Raw genomic sequence first — 24,914 nt, forward strand, 5'->3', positions numbered from 1 at the left:
TACTCACCTGGGGTGACCGAGGAGTGTTCTGCCTGCCTTCTCGATTCCCAGATGAATTCCTCCAGCACCGACCAGACGTGTGCCCTCTCCGGCCACAACTGGTACAGGAGGAGCTTCCTACTCCGGTCTCCCTAGACGCGGTCCCTCCTAGCTCCATCGGGATAGGAGCAGGACGGTCAGGAGGTAGAACTGACAGGACCCTTTCAGAACGTCCGCGAGCAGCTAGCAGATGGTCCAACCGGATCGACAGGTCTATCAGTCCATCCAGGCTAAGTGTAGTGTCCCGACGGGCCAGCTCCCTGCGGACGTCCTCTCTCAGGCTACATCTGTAATGGTCTATCAGGGCCCTGTCGTTTCACCCTGCTCCAGCGGCCAAGGTCCGGAACTCCAGCGCGAAGTCCTGCGCGCTCCTCGTCCCCTGTCTGAGATGGAACAATCTCTCACCCGCCGCTCGACCTTCTGGAGGGTGATCGAACACGGCCCTGAAACGGCGGGTGAACTCCGGGTAATTGTCCTTCGCTGAGTCGGGCCCGTTCCAGACCGCATTAGCCCACTCCAGGGCTCTACCCGTAAGGCATGTGATGAGGACCCACACTCTCTCCTCGTCCGAGGGAACCGGCCGAACGGTGGCCAGGTAGAGGTCTAGTTGAAGCAGGAATCTCTGGCACCCCTTCGCTGCTCCATCGTACTCCCTCGGAGGCGTAATGCGCAGAGCGCTGGAACCGGATCCAGATGGGGGAGATGGTAGAGTTGCTGGTGGGAGGGTCGGTGGGGTAGTAGTGAGACCATTCCTCTCCCAACGATCCATCCTCTCCATCATTTCATCCATCGCTGATCCTAGGCGATGGAGGATGGACGTGTGATGAAGGACTCTCTCCTCCATAGTGGAAGAGGAGTGGTCGCTGCTCCTGCTGACTCCATATCGTGGTGCGGGCTTCTGATACGACAAATGAGTGAGGAGGTGTGGAGTCAGGCGCAGAGAGCAAAAGATGTGGGAAAAAACACGCTTTAATGTCCCGGAAAAATAACATGAACAAAAGTAGGAAAACAAATGATCAGAAATATTAACGGACAGCGCGAAACCCAAAATACAAACAAAATACACTCAAACATAGAACAGACGAACAAGCCCGCACGAAACAGAAGCGGGCTGAACAAACTATATATAACCCTACCAGGTAGTCCTGAGGCATGGTCCTAGGGCTCAGGTCCTCCAGGAGGGGAGGGAGAGAGAGAATTAGAGGGAACATATTTAAGTTCACAAAGGACACCAGATAAGACAGGAGAATTTCACCAAATAGGAAATGTAGCCCCCCCCCCCGGTACTTAGACTATTGCAACATAGATTTTTGGAGGCTGAGAAAGGGGGGTCAGAGGACACTGTGGATCCATCCGACGATACCCCCGGATAGGGCCTACCAGGCAAGATATCACCCCACCCACTTTGCCGAAGCACAGCCCCAACACCACTAAAGGGATATCAACAGACCACCAACTTACTAGCCTGAGACAAGTCTGAGTATATCCCTCGAAGAGCTCCTCCACTGCACAAGCCCGAGGGAGCGCAAGACTGGGCAGGAAGATCAAGTCATTGACTCAACCCATTTAAATATAACATACTGTAGCGCAAAGAAGCCTGTCACGACGTGACACACCCATCCTAGCGACGGCATGGAAGAGTACTTGTAAACCAGTGACTCAGTCCCTGTAATAGGGTCAGAGGCAGAGAATCCGAGTGGAGACAGGGGAGCCGGCCAGGCAGAAACAGCAAGGGTGGTTCATCATTTCAGTGCCTTGCCGTTCAGTGCCTTGCCATTCAACTACACTCAATCATAGGACCTACTAAAGAGATGAGTCTTCAGTAAAGACTTAAATGTCAAGACATGGTCTACATCTCTCACATGGATAGGCAGACCATTCCATCAAAATTGAGCTCCATAGAAGAATGCCCTGCCTCCTGCTGTTTGGTTAGAAATTCTAGAGACAATAAGGAGGCCTGCGTATTGTGACCATAATGTACATATAGGTATGTACGGTAGGACCAAATTGGAGAGATAGTTAGGCGCAAGTCCATGTAACGCTTTGTAGGTTAGCAGTAAAACCTTGAAATCAGCCCTAGCCTTAAAAGAAAGACAGTGTAAAGACGCTAACACTGGAATAATATGATCCCATTCTTTGGTTCTAGTCAAGATTCCAGCAGCTATATTTAGCACTTACTGAAGTTTATTTAGTGCTTTATCCGGGTAGCCGGAGAGTAGATCATTGTAGCAGTTTAATCTAGAAGTGACAAAAGCATGGATTAGTTTTTCTGCATAATTTTGGGACAAAACCGTTCCGATTTTAGCAATGTTACAAAGACGGAACAATGCTGCCTTAGAAATATTATTGTTTGTCCAAAGAGAGGTCAGTGTCTAGAATAATGCCGAGGTTGTTTAGTTTTATTTAGACGACTGTACAACCATCAATATTAATTGTCAGATCAAACTGCAGATCTCTTTGTTTCTTGGGACCTAGAACTAGTATCTCTGTTTTGTCCGAGTTTAAAAGTAAAACATTTGCCGCAATCCATTTCCTTATGTCTGAAACAATGGCTTCCAGGGTAGGGAATTTCAGTAGTTTAGTTGGAATAGGGTCCAGTAGGCAGCTGGATTTTTGTGAACATGTTGAGATACGGGATTAAAACACTTGAGTGTCTCCATTGATCCTAAGTCCTGGCAGTTTGGTGCAGACTCAGGACAACTGCGTTTTGGAGAAATATGCAGATTCAAAGAGTTGTCTGTAATGTGAATTTCTTGTGACAAAGGAATTTTAGTTTTAGGGTATTACGCAAGGTTAAATTAAGATCCTCAGTTAGGTGGTTAATTGTTTTTTGTAGTCCAGCATCCTTGGGTAGGTGGAGGGAGTCTGGAAGGGCATCTAGGAATCTTTGGGTTGTCCGAGGATTTATTGCTCGCCTTCTGATAATCCTTGGTTGAGGTCTGAGCAGATTATTTGATGCGATTGCAATGGTGGTCTGATAGTCCAGGATTATGAGGAAAAACATTTAGATCCACAATATTTATTCCACGGGACAAAACTAGATCCAGGGTATGACTGTGGCAATACGTAGGTCAGGAGACACGTTGGACAAAACCCAGTCGACGATGGCTCCGAATGCTTTTTGGAGTGGGTCTGTGGACTTTTCCATGTGAATATTGAAATCCCCCAACATTTGAATATTATCTGCCATGACTACAAGTTTCCGGGAACTCATTGAGGAACGCTGTATACTGGCCAGAAGCTATAAAAAGTTATTGAGTTGGCTGCATAGATTTCCTGACTAGAAGCTCAAAAGACAAAAAAAAATGTTTTTGTGAAATTAAATTTGCTGTCATAAATGTTAGCACCTCATTAACACTTCATTATTCATTATTATTCACGATTCATTCAGGATTATCTGTAATCATGGTAGCATCCACATTAAAATGTAGAAGTGTTTAGAAGCATGTTCTATTCTTATTTACAATACAATGACTCCAAAATGACACAACACATTATTTATCAGTTTTTTTGATCCCCTAAAATCACATTTCGACTCATCAGACCAAAGGACAGATTTCCACCGGGCTAATGTCCATTGCTCGTGTTTCTTGTCCCAAGCAAGTCTCTTCTTCTTATTGGTGTACTTTAGAAGTGGTTTCTTTGCAGCAATTTGACCATGAAGGCCTGATTCCTCTGAACTGTTGATGTTGAGATGTGTCTGTTATTTGGGCTGCAACCTGAGGCTGGTAACTCTAATGTTCTTATCATATGCACCAGAGGTAACTCTGGGTCTTTCTTTCCTGTGGAAGTCCTCATGAGAGCCAGTTTTATCATAGCGCTGGATTGTTTTTGTGACTTCCAAAGTTCTTGAAATTTTCCACATTGACTGACCTTCATTTCTTAAAGTAATGATGGACTGTCATTTCTCTTTGCTTAGTTGAACTGTTCTTGCCATAGTATGGACTTGTTCTTTTACCAAATAGCGCTATCTTCTGTATACCAACCCATACCATGTCACAACATAACTGATTGGCACGAATGTGTTTAGAAGGAAAAAAATTCCACAAATTAACTTTTAACAAGGCACACCTGCAAATTGAAATGCATTCCAGGTGACTACCTCATGAAGCTGGTTGAGAGAATGCCAATAAAGTGCAAAGCTGTCAGCAGCTTGGTTACTGTGGTGGCTACTTTGAAGAATCTCAAATATAACAAATATTTTGATTTGTTTAATACCTTTTTGTTTACTATATGATTCCATATGTGTTATTTCATAGCTTTGATGTCTTCACTATTATTCTACAATGTAGAAAATAGTAAAAATAAAGAAAACCCCTTGAATGAGTAGGTGTCCAAACTTTTGACTGGTACTGTATGTGTTCAAAGGGGATGTTTGTCTCTACAATGAGGACTTTGTGTATCTAAAGAATTAGTTACGGAATGCCGATGGACGATGGAGTTTTAGGTGAATCTAGTGACGGACAGCGGCTCTATGTTGTTTGTTGTTTGTTTGGATCAGTTCCGTGTGACTAGTTGTATACAGCTACAAACAACCAGGAAATATTATGAATGGTAAAAGGGCGAGGCTAAAGTGAGGAGGTATATTTTACTAAAACCATAGACTGCATGTTACTAGCTCAATCTCAGTGTAAAGTACGTTCTAGTAGGAAGAAGAATGATAAAGCTATTGTTTTACTTTCAAAAGGCTTGTGAAATGATTTTTGTCTTTGTCAGTTTAAGCTTATATTGTTTTATGGGTGATTGCACAGTAGGCTCATCCTGCAATTCAAACTGAGAGTTGGGTGTACACCACTGTTCTATTTATCACATATTCTACTAGGCGAATTGACTGAGAAGAGAACACATTGTTATTTATAGCAACAACCTGGAAATGGTTGCAGTGGAGAGGTGAGGGGGTGAAAGAGTAGACTGGAAAGCTGGGATGATTAGATGGCCATTATGACCGTAGGAGGTCCAGATTGGGAATTTAGCTAGGACACAATATTAGTACACTAGATTGTGTGGTCTGTCAACTTTTTTGGAGGGGAGAAGACAGGCAGAGGTCACTTTACATAGTTCATACGTTTTCTCCATGGGGTTACTGCATGTTCATTACTGTGAAACCTGTACATTCTTTGATAATTGCAGAGGAGGGACAGACATAAATCAAATTGATAAATGCTGAAAATCATACATTACAGTCATTGTCAGGGCATGTGAAAGACACTCCTGTGGTTTTATTTGGGTGTGGCTCTCTCCTTTGAAGAGGAAAGCTGCAGGGCAAACAGGAACAAAAAGTCTCTCACTCTCTCTCACTCTCTCACACACTCGCTCTCACTCTCTCGCACACTCTTAGAAACATGTGTGTACAAAAGAAAGTGGGGACTAGAGGGATGACAGTGGGACAAAGCTATGCCATTTACCCGCCCCCCTTTCTCATTGGTCAGTAGCAGAATTAGGCTCAATGAGTTTCTATGTCTAAACCCTGAGTACGTTGAGAAAAGGCTGTAGTTTTGTGAAGATGAGAGGAAATCACTCATATGAATGAGAGTGTGAGCAGGAGAACCAGGCAGATGACCTCAGCTAATTAGTTTCTCACTCATTCATTCACTTATAACTTACATATCAGAAACTTGGACTGATACATCTCGCCACAACTGCCACGTAACTAGTACATGACATACAGAGCCTAGAGAAAGTCTACACACCCCATGCACATTCTGCACATTTTGCTGTCTTAAAATCACATCTAAAAGTGACTCAATTGGATTTAATTCCTACCAATCTACATACTGTAAACTACTCCACAAGTGAAAGAAAATGTATAGAATATTTTGCGTCTTCACACCCCAGAGTTAATACTGGGTGGAAGCACCTTTGACAGCCATTACAGCTGTGAATAATACAATTCTAAAAACTCGAGACGGCTCTTATGCCAACGTTTATCCATTGTTTTTGGACTTGAGACTGGAGCATTCAGGAACACTCAACACCTCTTGGAAAGCCATTCTTAAGGATCTTTGGCTGAAAAATACACCTTTTTAGCAATGCTTTGCACCGTTCATATTAAAGTTGATATTGACAAACTCCCCAGTCCCTGCCGGTGACAGGCAAACCCATAAGATGATTTTGCCGTCACAAAGCTTGAAAACACACAGGTTTTCAACCTGTGTTGTTGACATCAGGATCAAAATATATATGAAAAGAGCAAAGCCCAGGTTTAAAAGAAAAACTTGCCTCTGTCTTCTGAAAACCTAACTCTGGGACAGTTTTATTTTTCAGCTGGACAATTGCAATTTTTCCTTCACTTTTAAAATGACGATTAGGTTGTGTATATCCATATAAATAATATAGAATTTAACACATATTTAGAGTACATTTTAAAGCAGCAAAATGTGTAGACTGTGCAAGGGGTGTGTAGACTTTCAATAGGCACTGTAACTACAGTGTTTAAATGTCACTTTTTGATTTTGACATCTTCTAATAAGACCATGTTGACTGAGAGCTAGCTAGCTATAGTGCGTTTAAACATCTTCACCAATGTCACAATATTGCATTCTACTGCAAATCATTAACATAACTTGCATTGACTTGAACAAATGTAAATCAGCTTTTCCATGTATAACATGTGAGACTCAAATTGTAACCTGGATGGAATTTTCTGGTTATATGGAAATATGCAAACAAGCAATAGCTTGTTCTTGCACGCTGCAGATGTCAAGTACCCTGCCAAGGTGTTAAGGGAAAAGAACAGGGCCCACATTCACAAAACCTTTTTTACAAAGAAATGTCTTCTTAACTGACTTAAGAAGAAAGTTAAGCAAAGTTGCTATTCCTCAAATGTTATTGGAAATGTTCTTGCGCTATTTCTTATGTTTCTCATTAAGCAAGAAATTAGATTCTTGAACATAAAGTTATTGTAAATGTTGTTAATTCCAAGAAACTCAGGGCAGTGAGCGGAAAACACAATTGAACATGTTTTTTTTTACCCCTTTTTCTCCCCAATTTCATGGTATCCAATTAGTAGTAGTTACAGTCTTGTCTCATCGCTGCAACTCCCTACGGACTCGGGAGAGGCGAAGGTCGAGAGCCATGTGTCCTCCGAAACACAACCCAACAAAGCAACACTGCTTCTTGACACAATGCCCACCCAACACTGCACACCTGGCGACCTGGTCGACATACACTGTGCCCAGCCCTCCACAGGAGTCGCTAGTGCACAACGAACATGTTTTAGAACAGTAATCTCAGTAAGAAATATGCTAACATGATTGCCATTGCCATTGCTAGCAAAATAGCTAGTTAAAATTGTCAACTAGAAACAAAAGTTTGTAAGAAAACAATTCATTATTAAGATATTGTTGAGGAATTGCACTTACAAACTATCTTATAAACTTTTTTTTCTTAAAAAGCTTCTAGTGTTTTGTGAATCTGGACCCAGTACTTTATTCCCATCCGGGTTGAGTTTTCCTGGAGTAATGACTCATCCCATGGGGGCTATATAGTGGTACTTTTGTCGGTCCTGCAGACTCCTACTGTTGATGGAAAATGCACGAAGTTGAGTGAAACTTAATACAATGAGTATGTGCATAAAATCACAAAAACTATTAAGGGACAATGGACTGTTGCGTTGAAGGAAAAGAAAAGGAGATTTTCTTGCGAGATATCAGTGTGTGAGTAAAAGACAGGTCTGTTTGGGGAGAATGTTGTGTGAGTGTCACACTTTTACGGGAGAGGAATTCCAACTCTTCATGGGTGTATACACATTTATATGTTTGTTTGAGTTCCTGCAAGCACTGTGCAGGCAGAAGCCAAAAATAAAGTGAGATGGGGAGAGTGGAGTTACGCCACAATATAATATTTTCAATTTTTGCGTATCCACACATACAGTACATATCTATCGATCCTCTTCCATCTCCTTCTGCATCCTAGTGTGTTAATAGTGGGGGGAGGAGCCCTGATGTGTCCCACATGAGGTACTGATTACCTGTATTCCTCCCTTCTGCCTCTCCCACCCATGTCCACCTCCCACTCTCCCTCCCTCCTTCTGCCCTGTGCAGCATAAAAGAGAACAGTGGCTGGGCCGTGCACCACATTCCCTCTCCTCATCCCAGGCAGGCAGACTCCCTCTCAGCAGCCATGTCCTTCTCCAGATCTAGCATGTCCTACAGCAGCGGCGGTGGAGGCGGAGGTGGCACCATGTCCATGAGGTCTGGAGGTGGAGGTGGAATGGGTATGGGCTCCTCCCGCTTCTCCTCGATGGGTGGTGGTGGTGGAGGTGGAGGAGGCCGTGTCACTGCCATGAGAGCTGGCAGTGTGTATGGAGGAGCAGGAGGCTCTGGGGTGCGCATCTCTAGCTCCTCGTTCGGTTCCGGTGGCGGAGGTGGTGGTGGCGGTTATGGTTTCGGAATGGGAGGGGGTGGCGGTGGAGGCGGCGGTGGCGGCTTTGGTTTCAGCATGGGAGGGGGTGGTGGTGGCGGTGGAGCCGACATTAATGTGTCGGCCAACGAGAAGGCCACAATGCAGAACCTGAACGACCGCCTATCCACCTACTTGGAGAAGGTGCGCATGCTAGAGGCGGCCAACGCCGAGCTGGAGCTGAAGATCCGTCAGTTCATGGAGAGCAAGACGTCCCCCAGTGCTCGCGACTACTCTGGCTTCTACGCTACTATCGCTGACCTGCAGGACAAGGTACGTGACATGTTTCCAAGAATGACAAAACATGATAATGTCTGCATAGTGACAATGTTATCCTTTGCTAGAGAGGTACAGGTGACATCAGCTTGTTTTGCCAACAAGATACTGAGAGTGAAATATGAACATTGGAAAATTATAAATTATATACATTTGTTATAATTGATTCAACCAAGGCACCAAAGATAGATGCAAAGACAGTATCCATACTTGCAGCTGAAGCATTGAAAATTAAGCCGATCATTGAAGCTATTCCTTCCTCTCTCTTAAGAGCCCCTAGGCGTTTGCAGAAGGCACCATTTGTTTCCTTGATCCATGCTTTACAATGATCATAAAGACAACTGCTTCCCTGTAATGCAATTATGAGCTATTATTTACAGTGCAACTGAGACTCAGAATTCAATGATTACAATGTGGGATCACGGTTTGTGTGTACTGCATTCGTGTCAAATTCCACGCATGCCCCATCCTGAAATGTTTTTGCCATCCTCCACCTCTCAGATCCAGGCTGCCACTCGCGTAAACGGAGGCATCTATCTCAGCATTGACAACGCAAAGCTCGCTGCAGACGACTTCAGAAACAAGTAAGTACATCCAACACCATCCACAGATACAGTACACTGCTGGTACATTACATTAACCACTTGGAATAATCCCAAATCTGTAAAAACACTCATACTGTTTTTTATAACGTTTTGTGTTGAATCTATAAAAAATAGAAACCAAATGACATTACCCGTCTGCTCCACCATAACCACACCCTCCCAACAGACATATCATAAGCCTGGCGTTACTTTCTGTTATTTTCCCCAAACTTAATGGAATACTAGAATCTATAACCCCCCTGCTATTCTCACAGAGGAACACAATCAGGCAGTTCTTTGACCTAAACTCTCTCCATCTCTCAGGTATGAGAACGAGCTGGCCATGCGTCAGTCAGTGGAGGCGGACATCGCCGGGCTGAAGAGGATGCTGGACGAGATGACCATGGCCAGATCTGACCTGGAGATGCAGATCGAAGGACTGAAGGAAGAGCTCATCTATCTCAAGAAGAACCATGAGGAGGTTGGTGTGGGCTGATGGGACATATCCATATAGTCCCTTAATGTATTACATCTATTGACCATGTCAACCTGCTATGGGTCTTCACTAGAACACCATTGCTGGCTTTCAAGCACATCTGTATCAAGCAATGGTGTTCAAATATATAATGAAGACAGGGCAGGTCAAGTTGTTACCATCAGGCAGAGGTTAGGCACTTTTTAATTGTTTAAACTCACCCCTATGTTTTTCTCCAAAGGAGCTGCTGGCCATGAGGACTCAGATGACTGGACAGATCAACGTGGAGGTGGACGCAGCACCACAGGAGGACCTGTCCAGAGTCATGGCTGAGATTCGTGAGCAGTACGAGGCCGGTAGTGCCAAGAATCAGCGCGACCTGGAGGCCTGGTTCCAGACCAAGGTAGAACCTTTAGAACCCCTAAACTATGTTCATAGTGTAGATGTTCCTTTACTTCTAGTTGGTAACGTTGTCACATTCTATCATGAGCTGAAATGTTGGTTTGTTTCTGTGATGATTGACCACTTATTGTGTTTTACAGACAGAGACGTTGAACAAGGAGGTGGCGTCCAGCACAGAGGTTCTCCAGACCTCCAAGTCAGAGATTTCGGAGATCCGTCGCACACTGCAGGGCCTGGAGATTGAACTGCAGTCACAGCTCAGCATGGTGAGCTGTAATTACAAACATCTGACCAAGGACCACAGTTTAGGGCACATTACTTGCACAACTTTCTTCAACTTTCTGCAATAATCAACATTTGACTCTTCCATCATTCTCTACCATCCCTCAAGTATCTCACTTTCACCTGGACTATAACACTATCCCTCAAGTTGTTGTAGCCTGGCACCACTCCATTACTATAGCTAACATCTACCTGCCTTCACATTCAATTACTAGGGAGAACTTTTTCAGTATGACAGTAAACATTCCAAATTCCAAACCTACTCCCACAGTTTTTGACCCATCATCTCTATCTCCCCCGGCCAATAGAAAGGCTCCCTGGAGAACACGCTGGCGGAGACGGAGGGCCGTTACTCCATGCAGCTGGGACGCCTCCAGAGCCAAGTGACCAGCCTGGAGGAGCAGCTTGTGTCTCTCCGCAGCGACATGGAACGCCAGGGCCAGGAGTACAAGATGCTGCTGGACATCAAGACACGCCTGGAGATGGAGATCGCTGAGTACAGGAGGTTGCTGGATGGAGAGGCTAGCGGGTAAGGCAGGAAGCGGTAGGACAGAGGAGGGCCAATGAGACAGATAGGGATGGGGGAGGAGAGTGCTACATCTTGGTGGGATGGGAAGAGAGGTGACAGGGGACCTTGAAACACTTGAAAATGAATATATGTCTCCTTTAACATTTGATTTTAAAATCAATGTTAATTTGAAGTTGACCTTACTATGAACCATGGTCACTTTTGACATGAATCTACTGCTATGTGACCTTTTATTATATACTTATTATGATCATAGATGCTAATCATGCTAACAATGAGTTTCCCTTCCTCACAGCCACAGCTCGTCGAAATCCGGCCACGGCTCCTCCAGCTCTCACGTCAGCTCTTCTAGCTCCGGCGTCAGCTCTGCTGTCAGTTCCTCCAGCTCCGTCCCCAGCTCCTCCACCTCCACCACACGCAAAGTGGTGATCGTTACAGAGGAATTGGTGGACGGCAAGGTTGTTTCCACAAGTGAAACCAAACATACCTCTTAAGGTCCCACATACACAGTGAGCACTGCAGCAAGCAACGGGTTAACCCCATAGAAATATAATTACTAGAATGGGTATAGGAAATGAGAGGCCAGCACATGGAATATTACTGCTCCACAGTGTTTTGTTCATGCAACCGAAAATACAACTTATACAAAGTCTTTGTCAGATGAAAATCCCTATTTTCGTTATCTGTCTTATTTGTTAAGGGAAGCTCTGGTTAACTCTAGTTTAAGATGTGAATTCCATCCTCCTATTCTTTCTAGAATGGCAAAAGCCCATCAAATACCCATCATGGAACATTGACTTGAAAGGGGATTTATTTTCTGGTAATTCTATTTCTATGGTTAACAACTCCAGAACAACATATTCTACTACATCTGGATGGGACACCAACAACAGACCCCATTGTGAATACAATAAAGATGTTCTGACTTGCTGACACCATCATTCTGTCTTCTGTGTCTTTCAACTTGATGTATCAGATCTGGCATGCTCCTATACATCTGACTATCATATAGGGTGTCATCTTTTGCACACGAGGCCAATTCTATGGTCTTGAGAAAGTGTCAGTATGATCTTGAATATATTTATGACATTCAATGGGACTGAATTTTATTCTAGGGAAACACATTTAAATATTGATAGAAGAAATGTTGAAAGTTGTCAGCAAAATTATATTATTCTATCTCTATTAAGAGAAATTCAGAGTTCTTAGATTCAGAGTTATATATATATATATACTGTTTAGAGAGTGTTTGTGGAGTCAACTGTAGAGCTGGAAACCATGTTTTGGTGGAAAGAATTAGATTTGAAAACAATTCATTTGATATTAGATGACAGAATGTATCTGTTATGACATCCATTCTCAAAGATTCATATTGTCAGTCTATGATAAAGAATGAATATCTCTATAACAAGTGAAACCACACAGCCCATTCTCAGTCAACCACATAATCTTTTTTGATTGTTCTGTTGACAAATGATAACTTGGTCTCATCCACATTCACATCGAGATTCTGGGTGGTCTCCGTCAGAACTGCCACGTAGCTCTATGGAAATAGGTCAGGAGCAAGAGCATCCTGGTTTTTGTATTGAAATCGATGTAGCCAGAGGAGGAAGGAAAATAGCTGTCCTCCGGCTACACCAGGGTGCTACGCTAGAGGGTCCTGCAGAGACTTCTGTAGACCTTCATTGTGAAAGTGTGTTTTAGGAAATCAGGTATTTGGTGATGTGAGTATATTTCGTATGGTTTTATCTAAAAAGCATAACTTTATCATTTGAAAATATTATTTTTCAGATATCACTGAGTAGGGTGGTCCTCATATTCCTCCTCTGAAGAGCCTCCCCTGTTACACAACACAGTAGGCATTGGAGTTAGAGGATGGTACAGTTAGTTTTGCCAGAAATGACTGTGTGAGAATTGGGAAACTCATAAAAGGCTTGAAAAGTAGAGGGCTCTACTCACAGTGGTGCACAGCCATAAATCAAGATGCAGACCAAATACCCTACTCAACAAATTGGATGCAGTCTATCACAGTGCAATCTGTTTTGTCACCAAAGCCCCATATACTACCCACCATTGCGACCTGTACGCTCTCGTTGGCTGGCCCTCGCTTCATACTCGTCGCCAAAACCCACTGGCTCCATGTCATCTACAAGACACTGCTAGGTAAAGTCCCCCCTTATCTCAGCTTGCTGGTCACCATAGCATCTCCCACCTGTAGCACACGCTCCAGCAGGTATATCTCTCTAGTCACCCCCAAAACAAATTCTTGCTTTGGCCGCCTCTCCTTCCAGTTCTCTGCTGCCAATGACTGGAACGAACTACAAAAAGCACTGAAACTGGAAACACTTATCTCCCTCACTAGCTTTAAGCACCAACTGTCAGAGCAGCTCACAGATTACTGCACCTGTACATAGCCCACCTATATTTTAGCCCAAACAACTACCTCTTTCCCTACTATATTTAATTTATTTATTTTGCTCCTTTGCACCCCATTATTTTTATTTCTACTTTGCACATTTTTCCATTGCAAATCTACCATTCCAGTGTTTTACTTGCTATATTGTATTTACTTTGCCACCACGGCCTTTTTTTGCCTTTACCTCCCTTATCTCACCTCATTTGCTCACATCGTATATAGACTTGTTTATACTGTATTATTGACTGTATGTTTGTTTTGCTCCATGTGTAACTCTGTGTCGTTGTATGTGTCGAACTGCTTTGCTTTATCTTGGCCAGGTCGCAATTGTAAATGAGAACTTGTTCTAAACTTGCCTACCTGGTTAAATAAAGGTGAAATAAAAAAATAAAAAAATAAAAAAATAAACACTACATTTTTTATTTTGAAATGTAACCTTTATTTAACAAGGCAAGTCAGATTTTTACCTTGTCAGCTCGGGGATTCAATCCAGCAACCTTTACGGTTACTGGTCCAACGCTCTAACCATTAGGCTACCTGCCACCCCAAAATACATGGCCAAAAGTATGTAGACACCTGCTCGTCAAAAACATATTTCCAAAATCATGCGCATTAATATGGAGTTGGTCCTGCCTTTGCTTCTATAACAGCATCCGCTCTTCTTAGAAGGCTTCCCACTAGATGTTGGAACATTGCTGGGGGTACTTGCTTCCATTCAGCCACAAGAGCATTAGTGTGGTCGGGCACAAATGTTGGGTGATGGGCCTGGTACGCAGTCAGCTTTCCAATTCATCCCAAAGGTGTTTGATGGGATCCCAAAGTCCTTCGATAGAATGTCATTGTATGCTGTAGCGTTAAGATTTCCCTTCACTGGAACTAAGGGGCCTATCCCGAACAATGAAAACCAGCCCCAGAACATTATTCCTCCTCCACCAAACATTACAGTTGGCACTATGCATTAGGGCCACTAGTGTTTCTCCTGGCATCTTTCAAAACCAGATTCGTCCGTAGGACTGCCAGATGGTGAAGCATGATTCATCAATCCAGAGAACACGTTTCCACTTTTCCAGAATCCAATGGAGGTGAGCTTTACACCAGTCCAGCTGAAGCTTAGCATTGCACATGGTGATCTTAGGCTTTTGTGCGGCAGCTCGGCCATGGAAACCTATTTCTTAATGCTCCAGACTAACTGTTTTGGTACTGACCTTGCCTCCAGAGGCAGTTTGGAACTCAGTAGTGAGGGTTGTCACCAAGGACAGACTATTTTTACGTGATTCAGCACTCAGCGGTCCCCACTTGTGTGGCCTACCACTTCGCAGCTGAGCCATTGTTGGTCCTAGAGGTTTCAACTTCTCAATAACAGCACTAGCAGGGCAGAAATTTGACAAACTAACCTGTTGGAATGGTGGCATCCTATGACGGTAACATTGAAAGTCACTGAGCTCTTCATTAAAGCCATTCTACTGCCAATGTTTGTGTATGGAGATTACATAGGTGTGTGCTCGATTTTATACACTTGTCAGCAACAGGTTTGGCTAAAATGGCCAAATCTACAAATTTGAAGAGGTGTCCACATACTTTTGGCCATGTACTGTATGATAGATGATATAGTGATTAATGCGTTCAGATTAATTGCTTTTATCTAAATTAATTGCACTGGCCTGGCACCTTGTTTGTGTGAACACGCCAATATAAACTGACTGACTGACTGCACCCTTCTGATTTATTGCAACATTTAACCATTGTTTTTGGACTGAGACTGGACCACCCTGGAATACTCAACACCTCTTGGAAAGCCATTCTGGTGTGTCTTTGGCACACCATCTCCTTCTGCATCCTGGCGTTTGCCAACAGGTTGTCAAAGTGGGTGGAGGAGCCCTGCCCTGCCCTGCTCTACATGAGGTAATATCTCCCTGTATTCCTCCCTTCTCTATTCCTCCCTTCTTCATCTCCCACCGATGTCCTACTCCCAACCTCCCTCCCTCCCTCATTCCGCCCTGTGCAGCATAAAAAGGGAACAGTGGCTGGGCCGTGCACCACATTCTCTCTCTTCATCCCAGGCAGGCAGACTCCCTCTCAGCAGCCATGTCCTTCTCCAGATCTAGCATGTCCTACAGCAGCGGCGGTGGAGGCGGAGGTGGCACCATGTCCATGAGGTCTGGAGGTGGAGGTGGAATGGGTATGGGCTCCTCCCGCTTCTCCTCGATGTGTGGTGGTGGTGGAGGAGGCCGTGTCACTGCCATGAGGGCCGGCAGTGTGTATGGAGGTGCAGGAGGCTCTGGGGTGCGCATCTCTAGCTCCTCGTTCGGTTCCGGTGGCGGAGGTGGTGGTTATGGTTTCGGAATGGGAGGGGGTGGCGACGGCGGTTGCGGTTATGGTTTCGGCATGGGGGGGGGTGGTGGCGGCATGGGAGGGGTTGGCGGCGGCGTTGGCAGTTATGGTTTCGGCATGGGTGGGGGTGGTGGTGGCGGCGGTGGAGCCGACATTAATGTGTCGGTCAATGAGAAGGCCACAATGCAGAACCTGAACGACCGCCTGTCCACCTACTTGGAGAAGGTGCGCTTGTTGGAGGCGGCCAACAGCGAGCTGGAGCTGAAGATCCGTCAGTTCCTTGAGAGCAAGACGTCCCCCAGCGCTCGCGACTACTCTGGCTTCTACGCTACTATCGCCGACCTTCAGGACAAGGTGTGTGACAGGTCTCCTAGACGGCAAGAGCACTCAATGATGACATCACAGCATGTCAAAACATGATAACGTCTGCATTGTGAAAATTTGATTCTTTGTTAGAGAGTACAGGTACATAGTGTACACTTCATCAGATTGTTTCTCCAACAACTTACTAATAGTGAAATTAATATGACTTTTAGAAAATGCTAAATTATATACATTTGTTATAATTGATTCAACCAAGAATTTGCACCAAAGATAGATGCAAAGACAGTATGCATATTTGCAGCTGAAGAATTGAAAGTAAAGCAGATCATTGAAGCCAATCCTTCCTCTCTCTTAATAGCCCCGAGGCGATTGCAAAAGTTGCAAAATGTTTCTTTGTGTCATGTCATGCTATACAATGATCATAACGACAACAGGTTCCCTGTAATGCTTCTATGGTATATCATTTACAGTGCAGCTGAAACTCAGAACTCAAAGCTTACAGTGTGGTATCACTGTTTCTGTGTACTGTATTAGTATGAAATTCCATGCATACCCCATCCTGAAATGTTTTGCCATCCTCCACCTCTCAGATCCAGGCTGCCACCTGCTTGAACGGAAGCATCTATCTAAACATCGACAACGCAAAGCTCACTGCAGACGACTTCAGAAACAAGTAAGTACATCCAACACCATCCACAGATACTGTACACTGCTGATGCATTACATTAACCCCTTGGAATAACCCCAAATCTTTGAAAACTCGCATACTGTTTTTTATTACATTTTGTGTTGAATCTATAAAAAGGAAACCAAATGACATTACCCGTCAGCTCCACCATAACCACACCCTCCCAACAGACATATCAGAAGCCTGGTGTTACTTTCTGTTATTTTCCCCAAACTTAATGGAATGATAGAATCTATAACCCCCCTGCTATTCTCACAGAGGAACACATTCAGGCAGTTCTTTGACCTAAGCTCTCTCCATCTCTCAGGTATGAGAACGAGCTGGCCATGCGTCAGTCAGTGGAGGCGGACATCGCCGGGATGAAGAGGATGCTGGATGAGATGGCCATGGCCAGATCTGACCTGGATATGCAGATCAAGGGACTGAAGGAGGAGCTCATCTATCTCAAGAAGAACCATGAGGAGGTTGGTGTGGGCTGATGGGACATATCCATACAGTCCCTTAATGTATTACATCTATTGACCATGTCAACCTGCTATGGGTCTTCACTAGAACACCATTGCTGGCTTTCAAACACATCTGTATCAAGCAATGGTGTTCAAATGTATAATGAAGACAGAGGGCAGGCCAAGTTGTTACCATCAGGCAGAGGTTAGTCACTTCTTAGTCCTTTAAACTCCCCTCTATGTTTTTCTCCAAAGGAGCTGCTGGCCATGAGGACTCAGATGACTGGACAGATCAACGTGGAGGTGGACGCAGCACCACAGGAGGACCTGTCCAGAGTCATGGCTGAGATCCGTGAGCAGTACGAGACCGTTAGTGCCAAGAACCAGCGTGACCTGGAGGCCTGGTTCCAGACCAAGGTAGAACCTCTAGAACCCTTAAACTATGTTCATGGTGTAGATGTTCCTTTACTTCTAGTTGGTAACGTTGTCACATTCTATCATGAGCTGAAATGTTGGTTTGTTTCTGTGATGATTGACCACTTATTGTGTTTTACAGACAGAGACGTTGAACCAGGAGGTGGCGTCCAGCACAGAGGTTCTCCAGACCTCCAAGTCAGAGATTTCGGACATCCGTCGCACACTGCAGGGCCTGGAAGCCGAATTGCAGTCACAGCTCACCATGGTGAGCCGTAATTACAAACATCTGACCAAGGACTACTGTTTAGGGCACATTACGTACACAACTTTCTGCAACTCTCTGCATTAATCAATATTTGACTCTTCCATCATTCTCTACCATCCCTCAAGTATCTCAATTTCACCTGGACTCTAACACTATCCCTCAAGTTGTTATAGCCAGGCACCAAATCAAATCAAATATTTTTTTATTTATAAAGCCCTTCTTACATGAGCTGATATCTCAAAGTGCTGTACAGAAACCCAGCCTAAAACTCCAAACAGCAAGGAATGCAGGTGTAGAAGCAAGGTGTCTAGGAAAAACTCCCAAGAAAGGCCAGAACCTCGGGAGAGACCTAGAGAGGAACCAGGCTGTGAGCGGTGGCCAGTCCTCTTTTGGCTGTGCCGGGTGGAGATTATAACAGAACATGGCCAAGATGTTCAAATGTTCATAGATGACCAACAGGGTCAAATAATAATAATCACGGTGGTTGTCGAGGGCGCAACAGGTCAGCACCTCAGGAGTAAATGTCAGTTGGCTTTTCATAGCCGATCACATTCAGAGTATCTCTACCAATCCTGCTGTCTCTAGAAAGTTGAAAACAGCAGGTCTGGGACAGGTAGCACGTCCGGTGAACAGGTCAGGGTCCCATCATAGCCGCAGGCAGAACAGTTGAAACTGGAGCAGCAGCACAGCCAGGTGGACTGGGGACAGCGAGGAGTCATCAGGCCAGGTAGTCCTGAGGCATGGTCCTAGGGCTCAGGTCCTCTGAGAGAGAGAGAGAGAGAGAGAGAGAGAGAGAGAGAGAGAGAGAGAGAGAGAGAGAGAGAGAGAGAGAGAGAGAGAGAGGGAGAGAGAAAGAGAGAGAATGAAAGACAGACAGACAGACAGACAGACAGACAGACAGACAGACAAAAAGAAAGAAAGAAAGAAAGAAAGAAAGGAAGAATGGAGAGAAAGGAGAGAAAGAGAGAGAGAATTAGAGATAGCATACTTAAATTCACACAGGACACCGGATAAGACAGGATGAATACTCCAGATATAACAGACTGACCCTTGCCCCTTGACACATAAACTACTGCAGCATAAATACTGGAGGCTGATACAGGAGGGGTCGAGGGCCAAACAGGCAGGCTATAACCTTTGCCAAAGCACAGTCCATCACATAACTAGAGGGATATCTTCAACCACCAACTTACCATCCTGAGATAAGGCCGAGTATAGCCCACAAAGATCTCCGCCACGGCACAACCCAAGGGGGAGCACCAACCCAAACAGGAAGCTCACATCAGTGACTCAACCCACTCAAGTGACGCACCCCTCCTTTGTAGGTTAGCAGTGAAACCTTGAAATCAGCCCTAGCCTTAACAGGAAGCCTGTGTAGAGATGCTAGCACTGGAGTAATATGATCAAATTGTTTGGTTCTAGTCAAGATTCTAGCAGCCGTGTTTAGCACTAATTGGAGTTTATTTGGTGCTTTATCCAGGTAGCCGGAAAGTAGAGCATTGCAGTAGTCTAACCTAGAAGTGACAAAAGCGTGGATACATTTTTCTGCATCATTTTTGGACAGAAAGTTTCAGATTTCTGCAATGTTACGTAGATGGAAAAAAGCTGTCCTTTAAACAGTCTTGATATGTTCGTCAAAAGAGAGATAAGGGTCCAGAGTAACGAAGAAGTCCTTCACAGTTTTATTTGAGACGACTGTACAACCATCAAGATTAATTGTCAGATTTAACAGAACATCTCTTTGTTTCTTGGGACCTAGAACAAGCATATTTGTTTTGTCCATTACTATAGCTAACCTCTACCTGCCTTCACATTCAATTACTCAAGCTAACCTTTTCAGTATGACAGTAAACATTCCAAATTCCAAACTTACTCCCACAGTTTTTGATCTCTGTCTCCCCCGGCCAATAGAAAGGCTCCCTGGAGAACACACTGGCGGAGACGGAGGGCCGTTACTCCATGCAGCTGGGACGCCTCCAGAGCCAAGTGACCAGTCTGGAGGAGCAGCTAGTGTCTCTCCGCAGCGACATGGAACGCCAGGGCCAGGAGTACAAGATGCTGCTGGACATCAAGACACGCCTGGAGATGGAGATTGCTGAGTACAGGAGGCTGCTGGACGGAGAGGCTAGCGGGTAAGGCAGGATGGGAAGACGGGTCCTTGAAACAAGTGAAAATGAATGAATGTCTCCTTCAACATTTCACTTTAGAAGCAATGTTAATTTGAAGTTCACCTTAATGTGAGCCATTGTTACTTTTGATGTGAATTTACTGCTATGTGACCTTTAATAGATACTTATTATGATCATAGATGCTAACTATGCCAACCATGAGTTTCCCTTCCTCACAGCCTCGGCCTCAGCTCCTCGAAATCTGGCCACAGCTCCTCCAGCTCCCACATCAGCTCGTCTAGCTCCGGCCTCAACTCCGGCCTCAGCTCCTCTGGCTCCGTCCTCAGTTCCTCCACCAAAGGCAATGTGGTGATCACCGAAGCGGAAATAGTGTAGTGTCCTCAAGTGAAACCACACACGCTTCTTAAGGTCCCACACACACAGCTAGTACTGCAGCAAGCAACGGGTTAACCCCATAGAAATATAATTACTAGAATGGGTATAGGAAATGAGAGGCCAGCACATGGAATATTACTGCTCCACATTGCTTTGTTCATGCAACCTAAAATACAACGTTTCAATTTATACATATAGTCTTCGTCAGATGAAAAATCCCTATTTTCGTTATCTGTGTAATTTCTTTAAGCCAGTTCTGGTTAACTCTAGTTTAAGATGTGCATAACATCCTCCAATACTTTATAGAATGGCTAAAGCCCCTCATACACCCATCATGGAACATTGACTTGAATGGGGAATTATTTTCTGGTAATTCTGTTTCTATGGTTAACACCTCCAGAACAACATATTCTACTACATCTGGATGGGACACCAACAACAGACCCCATTGTGAATACAATAAAGATGCTCTGACTTGCTGACTTCATCATCCTGTTTTCTGTGTCTTTCAACTTGATGTATCTGATCTGGCATGCTCCTATACATCTGACTATCATATAGGTTGTCATATTTTGCACATGAGGCCAATTCTATGGTCTTGAGAAAGCATATGTTTCAGTATGATCTCGAATATTTTTATGACATTCACTTGTACATTGATCTGATGGTGATCTTAGAAATGTTGAAAGTTGTCAGCAACATTATATAATTCTATCTCTTTAAGATAAATGATGAGTTCTTAGATTCAGAGTTATACACTGTGTAGAGAGTGTTTGTGGAGTCAACTCTAGTGCTGGACATGTTTTGGTGGAAAGATTTAGATTTGAAAACAATTAATTTGAAATTAGATGACAGAATGTATCATCTATTACATCCATTCTCAAAGATTCATATTGTCAGTCTATGATAAAGAATGAATATCTCTATAACAAGTGAAACCACACAGCCCGTTCTCATTCAACCACATAATCTTTATTGATGGTTCTGTTGGCAAATTATTACTTGATCTCATCCAAATTCACATCGAGGTTCTGGGTGGTCTCCATCAGAACTACCATGTAGGTTTATGGAAGTAGGTCTGGTACACAAGCCTCCTATTATTATATATTGAAGTCAATGTAGCCAGAGGAGGATGGAAAATAGCTGTCCTCCGGCTACACCAGGGTGCTACCATAGAGGGTCCTGTTTAGACATTGGTAGACCTTCATTGCGAAAGTGTGTTTTAGGTAATCAGGTATTTGGTGATGTGAGTATATGTCGCATAGTTTCTTTTAAGTATCTCTTTTTATTTTTTTAAACTTTTTTTATTTTTCTGAAAATCACTGAGTAGGGTGGTCCTCCTATTCCTCTGAAGAGCCTCCAACAGTTACACAACATCAGTAGTCATTGGAGTTAGATGATGGTACGCATTGACAGATATGACTGTGGGAGAATTGGGAAACTCTTGAAAAGTTGAGTGCTCTACTCAAAGTGGTGCACAGCCGTAAGTCAAGATGCAGACCACATAAACACTACATGGCCAAAAGTACATGGACACCTGCTCGTCGAACACATCATTTCAAAATCATGGGTATTAATATGGAGTTGGTCCCCCTATGCTACTATAATAGCCTACACTATTCTGGGAAGGCTTTTCACTAGATGTTAGAACATTGCTGCAGGTCCTTGGTTCCATTCATCCACAAGAGCATTAGTGAAGTTGGGCACTGATATTGGGTGATTAGGCCCGCAGCTGGCATTCCAATTCGTCCCAAAGATGTTCAATAGAATGTCATTGTATGCTGTGGCATTAAGATATCCCTTCACTGGAACTAAGGGGCATATCCCAAACCATGAAAACCAGCCTCAGACCACCAACATGCCGGTAGCGTTTTCCTGGCATCTTCCAAACCCAGATTCGTCCCTCGGACTGCCTGTTGGTGAAGCGTGATTCATCACTCCAGAGAACACTTTTCCACTGCTCCGTAGTCCAATGGCGATGAGCTTTACACCACTCTATCAGATGCTTGGCATTGCGCATGGCGGCCTTAGGCTTTTGCGCTGCTGCTCGGCCGTGGAAACCTATTTCATAATGCTTCCGACAAACTGTTTTTGTGCTGGCCTTGCTTCCAGAGGTAGTTTGGAACTTAGTAGTGAGTGTTGCAACAGAGGACAGACTATTTTTACATGCTTCAGCACTCGGCGGTCCGGTTCTGTGAACTTGTGTGGCCTACCACTTCGCGGCTGAGCCGTTGTTGCTCTTAGAGGTTTCGACTTCACAATAACAACACTTACAGTTGACTGGGGCAGCAATAGCAGGGAAAGGTGGCATCCTATGACGGTGCCACGTTGAAAGTCACTGAGCTCTTCATTAAGGCCATTCTACTTCCAATGTTTGTTTATGGAGATTGCATAGCTGTGTGCTCAATTTTATACACCTGTCAGCAATGGGTGTGGCTGAAATAGCCACATACTTTTTTCCATGTAGTGTATGATAGATGATAGAGTGATTTATTCATTCAGATCAATTTATATCATCAAAAATTGAATGCATTTGCCTGGCACCTTGTTTGTGTGAACACGCCAATGTAAACTGACTGACAGCACCCTTCTGATTTACCATTGCTCAGAAAATACCATAATTTCACAATTGTAATAAGACACAAATGATACACTTTGGATTTGAATCCATTTCAACTAGATTGTGGTCTAGAAATGACTGCTTCAGGATGTCTTCTTCTAGATATACAGTTGAAGTCAAAAGTTTGCATACAACTTAGCCAACTACATTTAAACTCAGTTTTCCACAAATCCTGACATTTAATCCTATTAAAAATTCCCTGTCTTGGGTCAGTTAGGATCACCACTTTATTTTAAGAATGTGATATGTCAGAATAATAGTAGATATAATTATTTATTTCAGACTTTATTTCTTTCATCACGTTCCCAGTGGGTCAGAAGTTTACATACACTCAATTAGTATTTGGTAGAATTGCCTTTAAATTGTTTAACTTGGGTCAAACATTTCGGGTAGCCTTCCACAAGCTTCCCACAATAAGTTGGGTGAATTTTGGGCCATTCCTCCTGACAGGACTGGTGTAACTGAGTCAGGATTGTAGGCCTCCTTGCTCGCACACGCTTTTTCAGTTCTGCCCACACATTTTCTATAGGATTTGGGTTCAGGGCGTTGTGATGGCCACTCCAATACCTTGACTTTGGTGTCCTTGCCACAACATTAGAAGTATGTTTGGGGTCATTTTCTGTTTGGAAGACCCATTTGCGACCAAGCTTTAACTTCCTGACTGATGTCTTGAAATGTTGCTTCAATATATTCACATCATATTTCTCCCTCATGATGCCATTTATTTTGTGAAGTGCACCAGTCCCTCCTGCAGCAAAGCAACCCCACAACATGATGCTACCACCCCGGTGCGTCATGGTTAGGATGGTGTTCTTTGGCTTGCAAGCCTCTCCCTTTTTCCTCCAAACATAAAGATGGTCATTTTGGCCAAACAGTTACATTTTTGTTTCATCAAACCAGAAGACATTTCTCCAAAAAGTATGATCTTTGTCCCCATGTGCAGTTGCAAACCGTAGTCTGGCTTTTTTATGGTGGTTTTGGAGCAGTGGCTTCTTCCTTGCTGAGCGGCCTTTCAGGTTATGTCGATATAGGACTCGTTTCACTGTGGAAGTAGATACTTTGTGCCTGTTTCCTCCAGCATCTTCACAAGGTCCTTTGATGTTGTTCTGGGATTGATTTGCACTTTTCGCACCAAGGTACGTTCATCTCTAGGAGACAGAATGCATCTCCATCCTGAGCGGTATGACGGCTGCCTAGTCCCATGGTGTTTATACTTGCGTACTATTGCTTGTACAGATGAAAGTGGTACCTTCCGGGATTTGGAAATTGCTCCCAAGGATGAACCAGACTTGTGGAGGTCTATTTTCTGAGGTCTTGGCTGATTTCCTTAGATTTTCCCATGATGTCAAGCAAAGAGGCACTGAGTTTCAAGGTAGACCTTGATATACATCCACAGGTATGCCTCCAATTGACTCAAATTATGTCAATTAGCCTGTCAGAAGCTTCTAAAACCAAAATCATTTTCTGGACTTTTCCAAGCTGTTTAAGGGCACAGTCAACTTAGTGTATGTAATCTTCTGACCCACTGGAATTGTGATACAGTGAATTATAAGTGAAATAATCTGTCTGTAAACAATTGTGGTAAAAATTACTTGTGTCATGCAATAAGTAGATGTCCTGATTAGATGTCCTTCTTAACAAGACATTTGTGGAGTGGTTGAAAAACAAGTTTTATTGACTCCAACCTAAGTGTATGTAAACCTCCGACTTCAACTGTATTTGTTGATGCGAAAGAGGTCTGTTTGTTCCTACGTTAGGGACATTGTGTGTCCGGAAGAACCAGTTACAGAATTCCAATGGACAGCGGTTGAGTTCTGGGTGAATCTAGTAACTGTCAGTGGCTCTATGTGCTCGGCTCAGCTCTCTGTGCCTGGGTTGTATACAGCCACATACAACCAGGAAAAGAGTTATGAATA

The 24,914-nt window shown here is 43.9% G+C and overlaps 2 protein-coding genes across 2 annotated transcripts; both read left to right on the top strand.

The window, feature by feature from the left end:
• Nucleotides 1–8,068: 8,068 nt before the first annotated feature.
• On the top strand, nt 8,069–11,928 carry LOC135538477 (keratin, type I cytoskeletal 13-like). The gene is made up of 7 exons (XM_064964368.1): nt 8,069–8,712; nt 9,217–9,299; nt 9,624–9,780; nt 10,016–10,177; nt 10,317–10,442; nt 10,767–10,987; nt 11,283–11,928. The coding sequence occupies exons 1-7, from the start codon at nt 8,161–8,163 to the stop codon at nt 11,479–11,481; spliced, it is 1,500 nt and encodes a 499-aa protein (XP_064820440.1). The 5' UTR covers nt 8,069–8,160; the 3' UTR covers nt 11,482–11,928.
• A 3,502-nt stretch (nt 11,929–15,430) lies between these two features.
• LOC135538467 (keratin, type I cytoskeletal 13-like) lies at nt 15,431–20,855 on the top strand. The gene is made up of 7 exons (XM_064964360.1): nt 15,431–16,088; nt 16,649–16,731; nt 17,054–17,210; nt 17,448–17,609; nt 17,749–17,874; nt 19,786–20,006; nt 20,222–20,855. The coding sequence occupies exons 1-7, from the start codon at nt 15,489–15,491 to the stop codon at nt 20,376–20,378; spliced, it is 1,506 nt and encodes a 501-aa protein (XP_064820432.1). The 5' UTR covers nt 15,431–15,488; the 3' UTR covers nt 20,379–20,855.
• The last annotated feature ends 4,059 nt before the right edge of the window (nt 20,856–24,914 follow it).

The sequence above is a fragment of the Oncorhynchus masou genome, chromosome 5, assembly GCF_036934945.1.
Source record: "Oncorhynchus masou masou isolate Uvic2021 chromosome 5, UVic_Omas_1.1, whole genome shotgun sequence".
Lineage (NCBI taxonomy): Eukaryota > Metazoa > Chordata > Actinopteri > Salmoniformes > Salmonidae > Oncorhynchus > Oncorhynchus masou.